At 31.5% G+C, this 20418-nt stretch overlaps 1 protein-coding gene across 1 annotated transcript; it reads left to right on the forward strand.

Moving 5' to 3' along the window:
• The first annotated feature begins 3590 nt into the window (after window positions 1-3590).
• LOC148235303 (uncharacterized) lies at window positions 3591-18814 on the forward strand. The gene is made up of 3 exons (XM_088186431.1): window positions 3591-3741; window positions 14274-14734; window positions 16809-18814. The coding sequence occupies exons 2-3, from the start codon at window positions 14349-14351 to the stop codon at window positions 18664-18666; spliced, it is 2244 nt and encodes a 747-aa protein (XP_088042557.1). The 5' UTR covers window positions 3591-3741; window positions 14274-14348; the 3' UTR covers window positions 18667-18814.
• The last annotated feature ends 1604 nt before the right edge of the window (window positions 18815-20418 follow it).

Consider the following 20418-nt stretch of genomic DNA (forward strand, 5'->3'; position numbering starts at 1 on the left):
AGTGTTGCCAGTGGAGAGAAATATTTGGTCCAAGTAACGCGTAAATTGAGAATCGTGATATATTCGAAAGAGGGCAATTTTATTTAATAAAAATTTATTTTGTTTTTATTGAGTTGTTTTAAAATAATATGAGCATGTTTAAAAAAAAATTAATGCCTATTATTAAATATTATTTATTTTAAATTTAATATTGTATTGTCATATTACATTCGATTGCGAAACGATCAGATGTCCTGTTGATCAGCTTCTTGCTCTATAACCATGGTAACTGTAACTATGACCAGCAATTAGTATCTGCAGCAGCGAGCCTGCGTCTTATTGTTATAATCATAAAACATTCGCCAAAGTGATGTAATACGACGTGTATCGCACGCAATGGATTCAGCTGTCCGGATGATCAGGTGACTAATAATGCGTGGCTTAAGGCAGGGACACACCATTGTGGCGTGGCGTGGCGTGATGTGGCGTGACGTAACGCGTCAGAATGGTATCGGATTCGTACATTTTATATGGGTAGAAGAACATCATTGTGGAGACACATGATGTGGTGACGGGACGTGACGCGTCAAAATAGTATTGGTTTGGCAGTGGAGTGCGAGAGTGATTTCTTATACTGGTTCTTGGTCAAAGTTTGGACGAATGCAGAGCTGGCCTGAGAATGTTCAGCACCTTGGGCGCTAAAAAAACAAAGGTCATTTTTTTTTTGTGAGAGCTAAAAAAAGGTAAAAATAGTTTTTCGTTTAAATGTATCTTGTATTTTTTCTTTTTAATTAAAGAGCTTAAAAACCATCCTGGGGTTTTTATTTGGGAAGAATTAATTGCTGCAGAAGCTAAAAAATATCATTTAGTTCAAATACTATTTTTTATTTGTTTTCGAGGCATCAATTAGATATTAATTCCGTGTTAAATAAAATCAAATGACACCCTCATTCGGAGTGATTGGTGCCCCCATGGCGACCGCCCGTATAGCCTGCCCCTCGAGCCAGGCCTGGTCGAATGAAAGAGAATCTACATTTAGTACCAATAGCATTATTGACTAGCTCCACTTTCCGTAAATCTCTCGATCAAATTGTAATTTTAATAGTAACCATTTATGGGTAATCATCTAATAATGACGAAGGATACGCACTTTATTGCTTATCAGAGTGCAAGGCAATAATATTTTATTTCTACGCGTGTGTCTCAAAGCTTAAAAAAGGGTTGTACTTGTTAACCACTATAAGTAATTCTCCTTACTGTAGGTAGCCAAATTACCAGGAACAGTACTATTTTTTTGTATTTTAAAATTTAAATGAATATTGCGATCAATTTACTAGTTTTAAGTCTTGTAGTTACTTTTAATTCTTAAAGTGTTTTATTTAGAAAATTAAAGTTCTAATAAAATTGTAACAAAATTAAAAAAAAAAAATGTTATTTTTGGGGTTTATATCGGGTGAATTCTCAGACCAGGGTAAAACTATGTTTTGTCAGCTAGGAATGCAGTAGCACTCTTGGCTTTGTGACACGCATAAACACATACTTCTCATCACCAGAGAACTATTCTTCAATTTGTGATAGGAGCCGAGTTTCTAGTGTTTGCTTTTACTGATGCTTCATGGTAACTTTCACGATGTATAGGCGTCTCATGCCCATGAGATCATGGACCACTCTATGATGCTAACTGGATGTTCTACCTTCTCCACAAGACAGTCCAGGTGGAACTGCTTCCCTGGGCGTTGTCGAACGAATGAGCTTTTGTCGACCAAAATTTGAAATGTTTTTAGGGAGCGTAGCCCTAGGGGTAGTTGACCTCGCGGCCAATGAGACTCTTGTCTGAATCTAGATGGACTTTTTATTAAGTAATATTTACATGTGACAAATAGACGATTACGGCGTGACGTTTCTCGCGATGAAAGCGAAGGTGGCGCAGGTGGTGATGGCCGCAGATGATGCCTTGGGTTCTTGTGGCTGCGTGCGGCGAGTGTCAGGTGTGATTATTCGAACGGCTGGTAGTTTGGGAGTTCCAGGAATGATCTTCTGGTCTGTCGGCGAGGGCGCGTGGCTGGTTCCTCTGGATGGCTGCTGGTAGATCGTCTGCGTCGCTGGCTGTCTGCTTGTCTCTGCCCGTCTCTTGCCTTAGGCCGTCTCGTATGGTGCCTCCGCCCGTCTCTTGCCTCAGGCCGTCTGCCCTCTCCTCCTCGGAGTCCGGGCTTATATCCTTTAGGGGTTGCATGCTTCCTGGCCAATTGCGCTTGTGCTTCGATCTCCTAGCTAATCGCTGCAGTCGCTTCGTAGAACTCAAAAAATCAGATGCTGCATTTTCGAAAGCGTGTTTTTTGCTTGTCCAGACTTTCGAATTTTTTCGTTTTGTCACAAAAGGGATTCTCTTAACGACTCGTGTTGTGTGGTCAAAAGAAATCCCTCTTGTGCAATGATATTTGTCTTATTGTTAATGCATGAACGTTTTTGGTCACGGTCATTAGCAATGACACAAATGCCCTTTTCCGTGTGTGGACCTATTTGTGTGGTCACCACATGCTGATTCGTCAGAGAAGCAGATCTGTAAAACATTATCATATTCACAAAAATGGGCTAGATAATATTAGTCCGAGCGTCGAGGCGTAATGGAGTCAAGTGTGTCTAGTTTGGTTTTGTGCCGCGCTATATACATCGTCGTGCGCGTAAGCCGTATCCCTACTCCGTACGTTGGAGGGGATCATAAGAATGCGAACGTACTTCTTGACAGCTGTTGGGTTCACGGCCATCTCTCGCGGAACTACAGACGTGCGTGTGCCGTGTTTCTTGACTGGTGTTATGTATGAATCACTACATAATAAATAATGTAAGTTGACCATGAAAGTATTGTGCGCACCAATATGCAAGTTAAAAACTTTTCATATTGTAATAATGTATTGTTTTCGTGACTATTTATGAGGTTATTCTTAGATGTTCCTACCATTACGATTTTATCAGCCTTTGTTTATCTAGTTTTCTAATTCAAACCAGGCAGAAAAAAATGATTTATATACTACCAAAATATGCATACATATTCATAGATGTGAGTTTTGATGGTAACGTGCTTTTAAATGCCCCAATAAAAAACAATTTTATTAATTTAATAAATAGTAAATAAAAATTAAGTATTAAACATAAAAAAATATCGACGTAAGGCGAATCAGGGTTTTGTTAGGTTTTTTTGTCAAGGTTAAAAATATTTAGAAAAGGGTAGATTTTTTCGAATCTTTGTATTTTTTCAGATCAGTATCTTTGGCATATATGATTTATAAATTTTTGAACAACTATGATTTATAAATTTCATTGAACGCTGTAATAAAATGCCTATTTTGTTGCATAAAATGCACACTTTGCAACTTTGCATTTATACCCTTAATTAGGTGTATCTAGAACAAACACATAATTCATGCTAATTTAATAATCATTACCGTTTGTTCGCAATAATAATTTTGCTATTTGGAACGAACACGCATTATCAAAACTAGCACGCACTTTGTAAACACGCTGTACCCGTGCACACGTATATACATACATCGTATGATTTAACAAAGACGTAATCGACTTACCAACTACACTAAATAACAAACACGTTTATTGTGTGCATTATACCGAAGCTTAGTCAACCAGTGCCAATAAGTGCGCGTTCACAGACGGTTGTGATTGTGAGTGTATGTGCGTGGTCGAGATCGACAGTGTGGATCATCTACTGCTGTATCGACAGGCGATCATGATCGATCAAGATTGAAGGTATTTATAGTAATAAAATAGTGTTTTTAAGTGCACTTTGAATAACTTCCTATTATGTGTCATTTACTATATAGTCTGGACATTTAGTAAATAAATTGTAAATTTAATCGGTCACACACATACAATACCTTTTAGAGAAAAGTGAGTCCCGAAGCAACTGAGATAAATATACCGGAGACTGATACTTAAAAGATTTAGATTCGAATCACATATGTACTCTGCGTTTCGAATTTGTCATTATTATATTATTATATAATTCCAATCGATTTTCACAGATCAGATTTTCATATATTTTCTTAATCTGATGAATGATAAATCGTGCACTGAAAACTTTAGATCTATTGACATTTCCTTAGATGTTGTTTGATATAATTATTCACAAATATATCCATAAATACCGTCGAAAAACTGTAGTATATCAGCAACACAGTTTTTATTTACGTTGTTCTACGGTTACTGACCTTTAAGGCATGCATTCGACAAAAGTTTGTCATAAACTTCTACGTGACAAATTTTTTGTTTCGAGCTATGATACTCGTCGCTCCGTTTCATTCATAGTACCATAGGGATCTAATTTCTTAATTGAATAGCATATTTAATACTCCTAATATATATATTCAGATGACCTGAAAGTGTATTCAAACAAATGCGGATTCGCTATCTTTACAAAAATATCTGGAGTATCGTATTCTTACAGTTTTCAAATATTTTTGCTCCATGGAATTCTCTTACAGTTTAAGCGAAAGATTTTTTTACCACAAATAACTTGCGAGTGACATTCAAGCAGGGATCGAGATTTATATGGAGCGCGTGATATTTAAACAATTTAATTCAGATTCGCGTTATGTACAGTACGTTAGTTCGTAGCGTCCTCGAACATGGTTCTATCGTATTGAATTATACAAATGTTAAAGGGTATTTAAAGGATTCTTAGATATATTTTAATTGGGAGTACGGATCGTATTTGTATCCTAGTATTTTTTTCAGAAGCATTGAGATACAATTCATTGTATTTTTGAAGTGTATAAATTAAGCATTTTTTGTTTCTGTTTCTGGGGGATGCTGTCGACGATCCATCGATGCTTGGCTTTTAGTAACAAGGTGTGTGCCCTAGTGAGTCGCGATTGCGTCCTTTATTCTCAATGTTACGGCTTGAACGTCAGCGCTCAAAAACGCTCCCTTTGTACGAGCCATAAAGATTTTTACCAAACTTGACAGACACAATTATACAGTGTCTAATATTTTTTTTTTCAGTTCCTGGCCAAAGCCATTTACCTGGATATCTATTAATTTGTTCTTACTTTTATTTATTTATTTTTAAGGGCAAAAAAAAGTAAGAAAAAAAAAAACTTTTTGTTTTTTATTAACATAGCTAGCACTTTTTTTTTAAAAATTTATATTATCTTATTATTAAGGTTTTTAACTAATGGGTTAGAAGGATTTTTATTTCTGTCATGGTAATTTACTTTAAGTTTATCGAAATAATCGCGTAAAGTGTCTATTTTTAAATCCTTATGTATATTTGAGTTTCTGACAAACCATTGAGCATTTGTCGCCATTCTTAGCGCAATATTTTGTTGCGTTTGTAGTGATTTCGAATAATTACGACTAAGTATACCTCCCCAGACGGGGGGGGGGGGGGAGGACACATATGAAATATTGTAACTGGTCGCATATGAAATTACAGCGACGCTTTTGTTGGGATTTACTGTTATTAGCCACTTATCGAACCACTTTTGAATAGTGTTGAGTTTGTTTTGAAGATGTATTATTGCACGATGGGGGTTTTTATAAGAGCATAAAATGGCGGTATCGTCCGCGAATAGGGCAGTATTTACTTTTTTATATGGCTTGGAGGGAAAGTCGCTAGTAAAAATTGTAAATAATAATGGACCCAAAATTGATCCCTGCGGAACGCCTGCCAGAATAGGTCTCGGACTCGATAGATGGTTTTACAATTTAATTTTAAAGGTTCTATTTTTAAGAAAAGATTCTATTATTTTGACTAGTTCAGATGGAAATTTGTATTTTATAAGTTTAAATAGTATACCATCATGGTATACTTTGTCAAAGACACAATTATGTGTTGGACGTTAGCTACGAGAAGCTGAAACAATTTATGTGGGTTGTTGCTAGAGTCTCCAATTCGAGTAATCGAGTACTCGATACTCGAGTATACTTGTCTATTTTTCAAGTACTTGATAATCGAGTATTTTGAAAATTACTCGATTAATACTCGAAATTAAAAAAATTTGAAATATTTCAGAAACAAAATTAACTTTAACTCGGTCCGGTAAAGGTTAACGTCTTGCTTTTATTTGGCGTTTATGTCCGAAGTCCCGAGTTAGAACGGTTACTATCAGGTATAATTTTTTCATAGTTCCATAGTTGCATAGTTCCGGTCGTCGGCTCTGTTAGTGGGTACGACGGAGAAATTTCTTTTGTGTTTTCTGTCTGACAGTCCCGACTTACCTAATTTATGGCAATGAACAATATGAAATATCAAAAAAAAAAATTTAGGTTTTATGACTATGCAGTTGTAGCGTAAAGTGTTGTAAATTGTTTATACTGATCCCTGAGCTTAAAATATAAATCAAAACAATTGTGTGTTTTAAAGGCATTTAAAGTAAAGTCAGTTCTTTGCGAACCGTTTAGTTCTAGAGTGAAAGGGATTCACCCAAATACATCTTCGAAGGATATAGATTTAAATTTTTCGCATTAATCAGAAGGATTAGAAGATTGTATATTGTTAAGAAAAAAAATCTATTCAAGAAGAATTACAAAATGCTATTTTGTCAATAGTCGAAGGAAATAAGAGAAAAGCAGAGAAGGGAATGAAAGAAGAGAACACAAAAAGAGAGTTCAAAAAATGTTATATCTATAAAAAGCGAACAGATAAATTAGAAGCCTTATCCAACGCGTTAATGACAATAAGACCAACATCAACAGCAACGGAAAGGGTTTTTTCCACAACGGGAATAATAAAACCAAAGGTTCGCAGTAATATTAAATTCGAGACACATTTTGCATTATTGTTTTTAAAAAGTATGTTCTTGAAGTTAAAATAATTGTAAAAATTAACATACCAAGTATTTTATTTATTTATTTATTTATATGTGCACGAATTTGAATAATAGCTATTTTGGTACATTTGGTAAATACTCGAAAGTACTCGAGTACTCGAGTATTTTAAAATTTTAATATTCGATACTCGAGTAGTTGATGGTTCGAGTAATTGGAGACTCTAGTTGTTGCATATATATTTTTTACGTGTTTATATGTATGTATATGAGTGCATGTTTGAGCATAAGTATGTTATATGTATGTATTTATGAGTATCAAATGTTTAATATAAATGCCATTGCGATAATCTGGCAAGTCATAATTTTCAGATTTGTAATAAATATATTAGCGTGATTGCATATACATATGTGTGATTTTATATATTTTTTAAGAAATCAATAATACAATAGTACTTAAGTGTTTGTTTATATGTACTAAAAAACTAATAAATAAACATACATACAAGTAAATTAAAATAGTAGGTAGATTAAATTATTAAATTTACATGTAATGTAAAAAAAGTGTTTTTAAGATATGTTGAAATAAACTTTTCATTAGAGAAAAACAATTAAAAACCTTATTTTTACTTTTTTTATGTAGGAAAGGTATAATATTTTTTTCGCTACTTTCAACCATATTTATTTGTTAATAGATTAAAAATCATTATAATACTAGAATTTATATGATATATGCACTTAAATATATGTATCCTTTATCCTTTAAATTTTTATTCAAATCTGAGTATTTTTTATATTTAATAGATCACAAAACAATATTTTCTCTGGATATCATAATAAAAATATGTATGTAGCAGTTAAAAATATATACAAAAATATTTTATATTTTTATTAATGAACTAATAGCTTAAATAGTATTGTAGTCATTTTGGGATATAGGTACATTGTATATAATATTTTTATTTATTATTATGTTTGTTTTTAGGCACTATGTATAGACAAAAAACATGCAATATAAACTACTATTCTAGTTATTGATAAATATTTTTATATAACCTATTTTTTGCATATTTATAACGATATTACCTTTATGCCTGCAATAATCTAATAAATCATAAAAAAAATTATATAGTCATGTAATCTTGTTGAAAATAACTACGTTCTTACTGTTTTAGTTTTATATTCCATAAGCAATAAATAAATTAATTTAAATTTATAATTTTTTCATGATTACTGTTGAATAAACGATTGCCTTTTAAATAATATTTGATAATACCTTGCTAATTAAATTAAAAATAATTAAAAAATATCGGTAACAAGATTCTTTATATTGTTTTAAATTTATTAGTAACAATATGTTATTAAAGTTTAAATTCATTTAGTAATAAATAATAATATCGTATAATTAAATCATTCATATTCAATATGTAGTGTCAAACTTCTCTGGGTTTTTTATAGACATCTACTGGCAATTTGTCAATTTTTTATGGAATATATTTAACAATGTATTAATATTGGTTTCTTACTAATAAATAATCAAAGTACAGGTTTTTTTATAAAAAAAATAATGTAAACAGTTCGTTATATTATTTGACAATTGTATTTATAAAACAATATTTTTGCTTCTTAATTGAATTAATTTTTAAAATATTTTTCTCTTCATATTAATACATAATATCTCCATTAGCCTAAATGTGTACTTATATAAAATATAAAAATTATAAATTTTGAAACTAGCACGATTATAACATATTTTTTAGTTAACTTAAATCATTTAATTTATTAAAAATCTTTGCTTTACGTATCAATGTCAAATTTGATTAAATATATGCATTAGTATTCTGGCTGCAATATGGCAACTGCATCATATGATTAATAGTGATTAAATTTAAGTGTCTTTATAATTTAGGCCCTGGCCGACTTTATAGTATTATGTCAGAGTTTATTCTGGACTTATATACAAAATCGAAGATCAATAGATGATACGGTCGAACTTTTTAAGAAAACAACTTGATAGTAAAAGTTAAAATTTTGGGTTATTATTTGAGTTTTAACTTGTCGGTCAATGATACTCTTCGTTGATATATTTTGTGTGTATGTTTATTATTGCACAAAGTAATTCTTTCAATAAGGTATAGGGGTCGAGCTAGTAGCAAATCTGTTATCTAATTCGTTACGAAAGTAGGAGAATGGAGTGATGATGCCTGAAGCACCCTTTGAGTTTAAGTAGTGTATTCGCAAAAAAACATGATAGTCAGCAACTCTGACCCTCGTTAGTATATTAATTTTGAGCTCAAGCGCAGCGCTCTGTGTGTACTTATATTGGTTTATCAATTATTTGCATGATTGCATATATTTATCATTTTGATGCTTTAGGGGCGTAGCCCTAGTGGTTGACCTCGCGGCCAATGAGACTCTTCGGTGAATTCTATTAGATTGTTTATCAAGTTATAATTACAATTTTGACTATGGACGATTACGGCGTGACGTTTCTCGCGATGAAGGCATTCAGGTGATGATGTCTCAGGGCTCTGTGTTCTCTGGGTTCCTCCGGATGGCTGCTGGTAGATCTTGGCTCTTTGGTCGTCTGCGTCACTGTCTGGTGCCTCTGTTTCTTGTGGTGCCGTGGACGGTCTGCCCTCTCCTCGTCGAAGTCCGGACTTTTATCCTTTAGGGGGATGTACGCTAGCTGGCCAATCACGATTGTGCATCAATCTTCTAACCAATCGCTGCAGTGGCTTCTTAGAATTTGAAAAATCGGATGTGTATTTCGAAAGCCAGTTTTCTGCTTGGCTCCAGACTTTCGAATTCTAAGGAAAGGGTTTGCATTGTGGTGATTGATTGCGTCCGTACCATTTTGTCACAAAAGGGATTCTCTTAACGACCCGTATTGTGTGGTCAAAAGAAATCCCTCTTATGCCATAATGTTTATCTCATTGTTATTGAATGATCGTTTTTGGTCACGGTCATTAACAATGAGACAATCGCCCTTCTAAATGTGCCTAAATGTGTGGTCGCCAAAATGCCATATTTCTTTATTGATACATTTTGTTCGAGCTATTATCTTCGTATATATTAGATTATGCTAAATAGTATAAAATTTACATATGAAATTAAAGAAAATATTTACTTGTAGATACAATTTCAGGAAACTCAATATATTAGGAAGTTGTAGAATAAAAACAAAATAATCTATAACTAAGTGTAATTTTTGTTATTATTCTTCGGCAAGATTACACACTTAACACGAACATCATAACAAATAAATTTGGGGTACCGTGCCTACGATCGTGTTGTGCCATTTATACGCTTTGTATTGTGATTTATGGTGATGTCATTTGAAACCAGATATTCTTTACTTTGTATTTTAATACCAAAAGCTCAGAATGCTCTTAAACTCTTGGTTACCCATCGCACCCGCTTTGTCTTGATATACGTGGGTGTCATATTGTAGCTAAGCTTCCAACAAATAATCTGCTGAAAGAAGACCGCATTGTCATTTGAAGGCACTTACACACAAAATGTGTGACAATTTGGAATTGTGGCACGTGACACTGCACCTTCGCACGTGTCATGTGCAACGTGCATTCTCCTACCACCCCATTTCGGTTACTAACCACCCTTCCGGGAGTATTTTTACTCACGTATCCAATTGTCGTATATATGTGTGTCTCAATGCCGCAATAGATCACGTCAAGCCGTTTATATGATCAGACGGGAGGTGTGCCTTTATCCAATTGCTTTTGTGTATTAAAGGTCGCTCTTGACCAATTCGTGATTGACGATGAACGTGTGCGACTGCACAATTCGCGGCTGTTAAAACAATGTTACATAAGTGGTTGGTTGGCATGTTGTCGGAATTAACCTTCAGCTCTTGTGCAATTCGAAATAATAAGGATATAATGGTTTGGTAGGATGGTGAAGAGAATGGGTGCTCTGTTTCCAACTGAAGATAGCTCAATCTTAAATTTTGAGATATCATATACTATATGAAAGTTATTTAAATAGTTGAAAATTATTTTCACCTCTCTGGAATTATTTTTCAAAGTAAAATTTGTTTTAGTTACAAACTTAATTTTCTTAAAAATGTATTATACATGATGCTTTGAAGAATATTAAAAGGTTGACGAACTTCTAATTAACTTGGGCTCACAAATTTGGGGCAGATAAAATAAGCTATTTGGAAGGACACCGAAGAGCAAGAGTTATACATCTTAACAAAGCTCTTAAAATTAAACGCAATTCTAATTTACCTGAAAATTTCTTAGGCCCTCAAATTTAGAACAGATTATAAAATCACAGTCCTAAAACCACAGTGTTAATTTTTATATAACACTATATACATAGGTGATACTCTTGTAGTTTTGTTTGCGATTCGTATGTTTTATTAGATTTTTAACGTGTTGTAACTGGATCGGGGATTACGTGAAGAGGGAAGCGGCCGTTTTCGACCCGGTCAATATTTCGCGTAGCATTCTGAGATAAATGAACTCTCGTGTGTCCTACGTCGGTAGATGTTCTTGATTAAGATTCTTGTCTGTATTGATTAATTTGCGCTACGTATGAAATTATATATGCTTTGTCAAGATAGGCGAGACTTTTATGATTTTACTCTTGGCAATGCGTGCCGCAATTGCAATAATTTGGGGGTGGGTTTAAATTTGTTTATTATAAGAATCTTTGCATGTGGATAACCTACAACATGGCACTTGTCATACTCCATTTTCATGATGTTTTTCCATTGTTGACGTATTTGTAAATGAATACTGATTTGAGATAGTATATGAATTACACTTTTAGGTGAGTCGTAAGGACTGTTATAATATTTGTTTATTTCGCTTTTAACGCGTAAATAGAACAAAATCATTCTCACTATCAATGTGTATTTGAAATGTTCTTTTTACCTGGCCGGGTAGTTTTAACAACACTGCTTTAAAACTATTAAATTAATAATAAGAATTTTCTTATGTTTGCAAATTTAAGACAAGCTTTAAATAGCTCCTGAAGATCCGTTTGAACTCTATATTTTTTACGTTGTAACTGGATCAGGAATGACGTAAAGAGGGAAGCGGCCGTTTTTTCGTGTCGGTTGATATTTGGCGTAGCATTCTGAGATAAATGAATTCTCGTGTGTCCTATGTAGGTAGATGTTCTTGATTATTATTTTTGACTGTAGTGATTAATGTGCGCTATTTATGCACTTATATACGCTTAGTAAAGATAGGCGATTATGTTTTGCTCTTGTCGATGTGTGCAGCAGTTGCAATAATTTGGGGGTGATATTACATTTATTTATTTCTATCATGTTTCTTATAAGAATCGTATCGGATTTTAAGCATGTGAATATCTTACAACATGGCACTTGTAATTCTGCGTTTTCCTGTTATTAATACAATATAATTTGTAAAGACTCTGTTTTTTTGTTGTTGACGCATTTAGTAAATGAATGCAGATTATTCAGATTCTCCGATCGTGCAGTTATCAGCAAAACGATTGTATTTTTAGGCGAGTCGTCAAGAGTTTTCGACCATCCTGCTAGGTCACGTGGTCTTAATTTAATCTAAAAAAAAAAAATTAAAAATATAAATAATATTTGTTTATTGCGCTTTTAACGCGTAAATGTGAGAAAAACTTTATTTTTATCCGGTCAGGTAGTGTCAACAACACTATTGTGTATTTAATATGTCTGTATGCTATTGTATCTATTATATGTATATTTTTGAGATGAACTTTTATATAAAAAAAATAAAAGGAAAAAAATGAGGGTTTGTTTATGTTTGCAACTTTAAGACAACACAACAAATATTATGTTTTTAACCCATTTAATTAGTAAAAACTCAGAAAATATAATATTTTTAAGCTCTATAGAAAGTTATATGAAATTGAAATGGGAATAAATAAAATAGAACAAAGATTGGAAGATATATCTTTAAGGTTAATAAGAAAATATTTAATCTATTTATCTTATAAAAAAATTCTCGAGTTTTTTTTAGGCTAAAACAGAAAAAAAGCACAAATGCGCTTAAACTCATTAGAAGTCTGCAAATGAGAAAATGAGTACTGTTTAACATTTAGTGCCTTTTTTCCAATTTTCAGAAAGAATGAAATATATTGTTTTTAATGTTCAAAATATAATTTTCTTAGAATGACACATTTTTGTATTCAATGCAGGAAGTTTGTTTCAATTACATATTTTTTTGACTTTCAAAGTTAATTTGACACTTTTAAAGATACATCTAAATAACAGTAATGTTTTTAATTCAAGTTTGCTTAAGGCATTCAAATTTCAAGCAAAAAATGGAAATGTTATGGTTTTAAGCTATCTGAAAAAATGTGAAAATATATTTATTTGTATCCATAAAACAAATTTGCTTGGAATTATAATTTCATGTTAAAAGAAAATTTTAACATATACAATAGCTTTTTAATCAAGGTTCTTCAATTATATTATTGGAAAAGCAATCTAAATATAATACATTCATGCTCTACAAAAGTAGGTTTTGTATATGGCATACTTAATGCTTTCTAGCAATGATTAATAATGTAAATTAGGGTTAAATTATTCTCTTATGCATTTCTTAAGTTGTACGATAGATAGATTTTCTTTTTGATAACAGATCGAAAATTTGCCAATTTTCGAAAAATTTAAGGTAAAAAACATTTATCGACCTACATTTTTATTTTTTTTAAATTCATAGAAATTTTATAATGTAATTTTTATCAAGTATCTATATTTTTATTTATCATTACTCTAAATACCCTAAATGACATCATAAAAGTGTACTATTTGCTATTTTAACGTGAGAATTACATACTTTATTATTTATCTTACAATTCAAGCCAACTGTTTTAGGAAATTACGTGTACTTTCATAAACAGCTGTTTTTTAGATTGTTAGTAAAAGTATTAAAGAAAAGCAATTCTTAAAGATTTTTTATATTTATTTTTACATTGTTGGTCATGGTCGCTGAATTGCTTTGTTCGTCGGCCAACAAATGCGATGAAACTCTTGGCCGAGAGTTTGACATTGAATGAAAGTGTTCTATAAATAAGGATAAATCTATAAACTACTTCATCTACAATCCAGTCTAGTGAAATACTAAATCAAAATTGTCTTAAAAACATTTTAATGTGTATATATCATTAAGCAATGTTGTATACTGCCTACATTATTATTTTACTTATTTTATATACATTTTACTGCTTGTAGATTGCAATCTTTAAAAAAAAATACTATAGTACTACATTTTATTCTCAGCCATTCCTACTAATCTTAAAATAAGAGTAACATTCTGTGATACACAGTACATGAAAATATTATTAATTAATATAAAGGATACAAATCAAATTATTATGATATATGTATCTAAATAAATATGGATTGCGTATATACGAAAAATATATTCTGTAAAAATAGAAATAAAGTAATGTATACAATTTTATTAATTTACAGTACTATTTGTACATATTCAGGTTGGATATTTACACATTATATTTTTTTTCTTGTTTCAGATATAGTCAAGGATTTCACACAATGAACACGATTAGCGCCTCTTCTTAGTCACTTCACGATCTTTCACGGTCATCATGAGGGTGCTAAATCGCGTTTGGTTGCTGCTAATATGCTACTCAACGATAACGTACTCATACAATGGCGACAACTACGAGTTAGAGTGCCCCGACGAGTGCGATTGTCATTATTTCAGAATAAATTGGGTCACCGATTGTTCTGAGAGCAATCTCACGGAAATACCCTACGACGAACTCAGTCAGAACGTTTACATTTTGGACATGAACGGCAACAATGTCACATCTCTGAAGGCCTTTCCCAGCAATATAAAACTGAGGAGGTTGCAGATGGCGCACAATATGCTGACTAACATAGAAAAGGGACCCTTCGAGGGCTTGGACTATCTGATAGACGTTGATCTTTCGGCGAATAAAATCGAGACCATCGATCCAGATACCTTTGAGTATGCACATTCCTAATGTATCCTTGCATAATAAGCCTTCCGATATCGGTATAAGGAAATGGAATTTAGGTCGTCCAAAAAAAGGGATGAAGGGGAGAGTGTTGTACATTGGGACAAGTTCAACTATTTTATTTTATTATTACCATTGATTTGATATCATTTTAGAATCAAAGAAATATTTTAAAATACCTCTTAATATATTTTACTTTAATTTGCACAATAGTTGTTTAGTTTTGGACTTGATAAATTAATTTATGAAGGTCATGGTATAAATTAGGATTTATCGCAACAAACTTAGACAAACATATACAAAATTAAATCTAGTATAAAATCTTATAAACCATTACTACTATAGAAAAAGTAATCCTACAACTAAGTAAATTTATATTCGGTCAGTACTTTATTTTGCCAGTAAGTAGTTTTAAAATATTCGTTATTTTATAAAGAATTTAAAAATACAGTTTGAATACTAGTACCAGGTGTATACATACATATATGTTTATAAATTTACTCTAAAAAGTACCTGTTTATTGTTTTTTAAAGATTATAGAGCATAGCAAGTGTTTCATATATAATATTAAATCAGATTTTATCTGCTACCAAAAAATACTTAATATTGTTATAAATTACTTTAGATGTATTTTATTTGTATTTATTTAAATAGATAATAGCCTTTGAGAAAGTTCACAGTTGCGAAATAATAAACACGAAAATATGAGTATTTTATGGAATTTCGGCAATTGCAAAGTGTTTTGTTTTGTGCGATATATTCGGTATTTAATATGCAAATAATATGATTCCTGTCTGTAGGTATGTTAGGTCTATACATTGGTAACTAATATCTGAAAGACTTGGGTTCGAATCTCAAATGGACTCTGATGTTTTTTAATTTGCATCGTGTCTAAGAGAGTGACCCGACTTAATTAAAATTAAATAATATATTTGCATTAATTCGTTAATCGATTAATAAAAATTATAAATTTGATCGTTCACCACAGATTTGGTTCTCCTAGATTTTTCTAATCTTACGGATTAATATTGTGATAATTAATTAAAATAAAATTGAGCTAGGTCGTGCATAGTGCCATTTATTGATAATGATAATAGTTATTTTATTACAGACTGATTTTATTCTAGTATTTTTCTTGTATGGTTTAAGGTGTTGATCATGTTGTAACGCATTGGGCTATATTTATTTTTGACGATAATTTGCTAGATATGAAATATATAAAAATCAAATTTATTATTTCGAATAGTATCATAACAAAAAATAGATTTATGTATTAATTGTTATGATGAAAACAGTATTACTTCAATTAATCTATATGATTAATATTACTAACCGCTTAGATAAAAATCAACTGACCATTTATTTTTTTAAGATATTTCATGTTACAGTAAAAATTAAATACATACATATATGAATTAAAAAGTTTCGATATATCAAGAATATACTGCTAATAAAATATATAAATAAATATAACAAGAAAATATAAGTAATTTATTTAAAATATTTTTAATTAGCTGTCATTATTGATTTTCTGACTTTGGAAAAAGAATAATAAAAAATATTTTTAAAATGTTATTTTCTTAACTATTGCGTTATTATTTCATGAGAAATCAGCATTTTTTAATTGAGAATATTATAGACGAACTTAACAAGGTGTAATTTGTTTTATTACATATTATTATTTATTTAAACATATAATAGTAAAAAAATATTTAATCATAATTCTCTCAAAGCTTATAAAGCAGTACATATTATTGCATAGCAATAAACTATGGCAGATAGATATTGAAAATAGTAAGCTCAACTTGATTTCCTATACTTCCACCATTTAATTATCTAAATTGAGTTTAGTTAAATTTATTATTTTTAGCCACATATTAAAAATATACATTTGTTGACTTAGCTATAGATATATTTAATGGTTTAGATGTTGAGATCCCAAATATATGCCATTTAATTGCAATTATAGTAAGACACTGTCCCAATGTACAACACTTTCCCCTACCATTTCGGTATTGGAAGTCTAAATGCGTAATATATACTTATCTTTTATTATTATTTCAGAGAATGTCCAGGATTGCTGACTATCGAACTGCAAGATAACATATTATCAAACGTGGAAGGTCCATTCCTCAGCTCTATATCTTTGCAATATCTAGATATAAGCAATAACAATATCACTGAATTATCATTTGACTTCTTCGCAAATGTCACTTCTTTACACACTCTCGATTTATCAGGAAACCCATTGGGAATTTTGGATCAGGGTCTGTTCGATCCGTTGACCAGTTTAGAGACGCTTCAGCTGAACAACTGTCAATTGACTTATGTATCAGATAATGCTTTCGTTTGCTTGGAATATTTAAAGCGATTGGAGATGTCTGATAACATTTTGACGGAGATAGATTGGGCGATGGTTTTGGGCACGCTTCACCATTTGGAGCATTTGGAATTGCGCAACTCTAAGATAACGAATCTGCCCGAGGACTCTTTCATGAATTCGACTTGGCTCAGGACGTTGATATTAGCCGAGAACGACCTCACGGATTTGGACGTGGCGACGACTCTGGGGAGCAATCTGCATCACTTGGACACTTTGGACTTGTCAAATTGTCATTTGAAGGGACCGCTGTCCGAAGACGCATTCGCTAACAACACTAAGCTGAAAACGCTCTACTTGTCGGGCAATCCCTTGTTCGCCTTCGATTTGCAAGTGGCTCTTGAGCCCCTCTCTAGTCTCGAGAGACTCTTTTTGAGCAATTGCGGTCTGAAGCAGTTGCCTGACAGTTTCGGCACATTAAACCGGCTCGAGGAACTGGATATATCGCACAACCCCCTCAGCGACGCTTTTATCAAAATAATAGCACCGTTGGATAAGTTGATATACTTAAACATGGGGTACAGCAATTTGTCGCACATAGGTCCCAAAACGTTCGCCAAGATGACCTCAATGAAACGATTAATACTGTCCGGTAACGATTTGAATCCGTTAGAATCGGGTTTGTTCGCAAACTTGAGCCATTTGGAAAGTTTAGAATTGAACTATTGCGGTTTGCGTAGACCGCTCACGTTTCATCACTTCTTCAGCAATTTCACTTACACGGAACTTAAAGAATTAAAACTAGCTGGAAATCCTTTGAATATAACCAAAGATAGCGCCTTAATGCCTTCGCAGCTATCAAACACACGACACTTAGATCTAAGCAATTGCAATCTAAGCTACCTTCCTGATAACTTTTTCAAAAAGAACGAATTGATAACTGTACTAAATCTATCTTCAAATAAATTCAATTCTATTACAGGTCTTAAATTTTTACAACTTTTACCCAAATTGGAGAAATTGGATTTAGGAAGCAATAATCTATCTACAATATCGCCTCATATCTTTGTAAAGAATCCCAAGATCAATTATTTGAAGTTGGTTGGCAATCCTTTCAGGTGCGATTGTAACATAGCTGAAATGTGGGATTGGGCCGCAATGGTCAAAGGCGATTTGAGTATATTGGTTGGTTCTAAGACTTCGCCAGATGATTTCACTCTCAAAGGAGCTAAACGCAAGAAGAGTCTGTTGTGCTATTACGATGAAGAGCAAATGCGGCAAATGTCTGGATTAAACAGGACAGTTCCCGGTAGAAGACCTTTTGCTAAACCTCAAAAAGATTTGACTAGTGCTAATAGGACATGGGTTAAGTACGTCAGAGAATCTGGTTGCGAACCGGTAGTCAGGATTCTGCAGCCGATGAACTACGTGCATCAGTTTTATGCGGTTGATGGAGCCATAGGTCCTCCGGCTTGGATTGTGGCTATTTTTGGAGTCACTTTGATTATGGCAACAGGAGCTGTGGCAGTATTATTAGGTCGCCATAGAGCACATCGACTTTCCGACAGTTCAAATAAACTCCCTGCTAAATTCAGTAATTAAAATTTATTAAAATGTACGTACATTCCATTTATTACACTGTGATAGCTTGAGGAAATAATAATTATTAATTTTATTGATTAATATTCTGAAAATGTAAATAAAATTATTATATGATGTGAAAATATTAAAAAAGTAACTTTGTAAGAAAGTAATTTTATCGTTATAATAGTTTAAGAGTTTATCGCTAGATGTCTGTACATTATTTTATTTTTTTATGAAACTAAATTTTATATATATATAAATTAAAAAAATGTACTGTTTTTAGTAGTGTTATATATATTTTAAATTATTTTTATATATTAAAATTAAATTTGATGAATAAAATAATCAAAACTAAGAAGCAGTATCACTGCATAATACAAATTGAACCATATTATGTTGTATCATAAAATATAAGGTTAAAATATTGAGGTATTTATCTAAATTATAATATTTATAAATAATAAATTTTTTGAAAATATATTTGTAATTATTTCTATATTTGCCTAAGCGTATGTATGTATGATTCATGTATGTGAATATTTTTTTCTAATCCAGTGTCTTAAATTGTATGTAATTTTATATGTACATACATAAAATAAAAATAATGCTATATTTTTATTTCATTAGGAAACAAATTAGAATACAAATTAGTATGCAATTATTTATTTTATTTTTTATCCTTAAAAAGTAAGAGATTTGTATAATATTTTTTAAATTACGTGTACTTTCAACGGCGAAAAAAGTAATTTGGGAATAAATGCAATAATAAAATATCATTATATATTTTCTTTGTAATTTAATATTTAATTCAGTAAAATAATTTGGAATATCAACCGAAAATCAAAAATCTGTTACAGTTTAGAACAATCATTTATTTTCTCTTTTATTTTTATAAATATAACTTTATACTTTTTTAAAATAGGATAAAACACGTTCTTGGCCCAACCACCTAATATGTGAGTAATATATATGTTTAGATTCAATATCTAAAAATTATACAAACTGGCGATGACTGGATTCTGAAAAAGTTCACAATAGCAGTCATAACTTTCACCACATGCTTCAATTTTAAAACTTTTTTACATAAAACCTCTTATGCTGTGCAAAAATACAATTTGTTTTTTTTTGATCGATTGATATAATTAACCACTGATTCTTTTCACCAGATATTTTTTCCAGTTAGATTTGGGCAGCCATCTGTTGCTATATTGATAATATTTTCCAGGTCTACGCGTAAGTTAGTAACATATTTATTAATTTCAAGCAATAAATCTCGCCTATAGTAGTATCTTTCATTGCTTCTAAGCTTTTTGATCCTTAAATTATTTAAAATTTGTCATTTTTTAATTTTTATTAATATGATATCAATGTTTTCCTCTAAAAATAATGTGTAATAAATAAGCTTTTCATCATTTTTTCATAATTAAGATATTATATTTAATGAAATATCATTGATACGTATTGTATTTTTTTTTTGTGGAAAAAAAATAACCTTCAAAAGGTTTAAAACTTTACGACGTATTTTTGAAAATATATATGTCACTCAGTAATGATCATTCAGTATTAATGTACATATGACTATTTGTTGGTTACAGTATTGTTACAATCTTCATTTTTTTAAAGTTTTATAGTTGTCACTTGTCATTCGAAGAAAAGTTTTTAAGTTCATCATTCTGCAATATAAATTGAATTTTTTTCGCATATTTTTAAATGTAGAAACATGGAGTATCAAGAACCTTAGCCATAAAAAACATTTTTGATATGAGTAGG

This window comes from Plectrocnemia conspersa, unplaced genomic scaffold, assembly GCF_051122295.1.
Source record: "Plectrocnemia conspersa isolate PC_06_02 unplaced genomic scaffold, ASM5112229v1 ptg000005l, whole genome shotgun sequence".
In the NCBI taxonomy this organism is placed as follows: domain Eukaryota; kingdom Metazoa; phylum Arthropoda; class Insecta; order Trichoptera; family Polycentropodidae; genus Plectrocnemia; species Plectrocnemia conspersa.

Coding starts and splice junctions, on each gene's coding strand:
- LOC148235303 (XM_088186431.1), top strand. CDS start 14,349: ATGAGGGTGCTAAATCGCGTTTGGTTGCTGCTAATATGCTACTCAACG. Junction 14,735..16,808: donor ATCGATCCAGATACCTTTGA/GTATGCACATTC, acceptor TTATTATTTCAG/AGAATGTCCAGGATTGCTGA.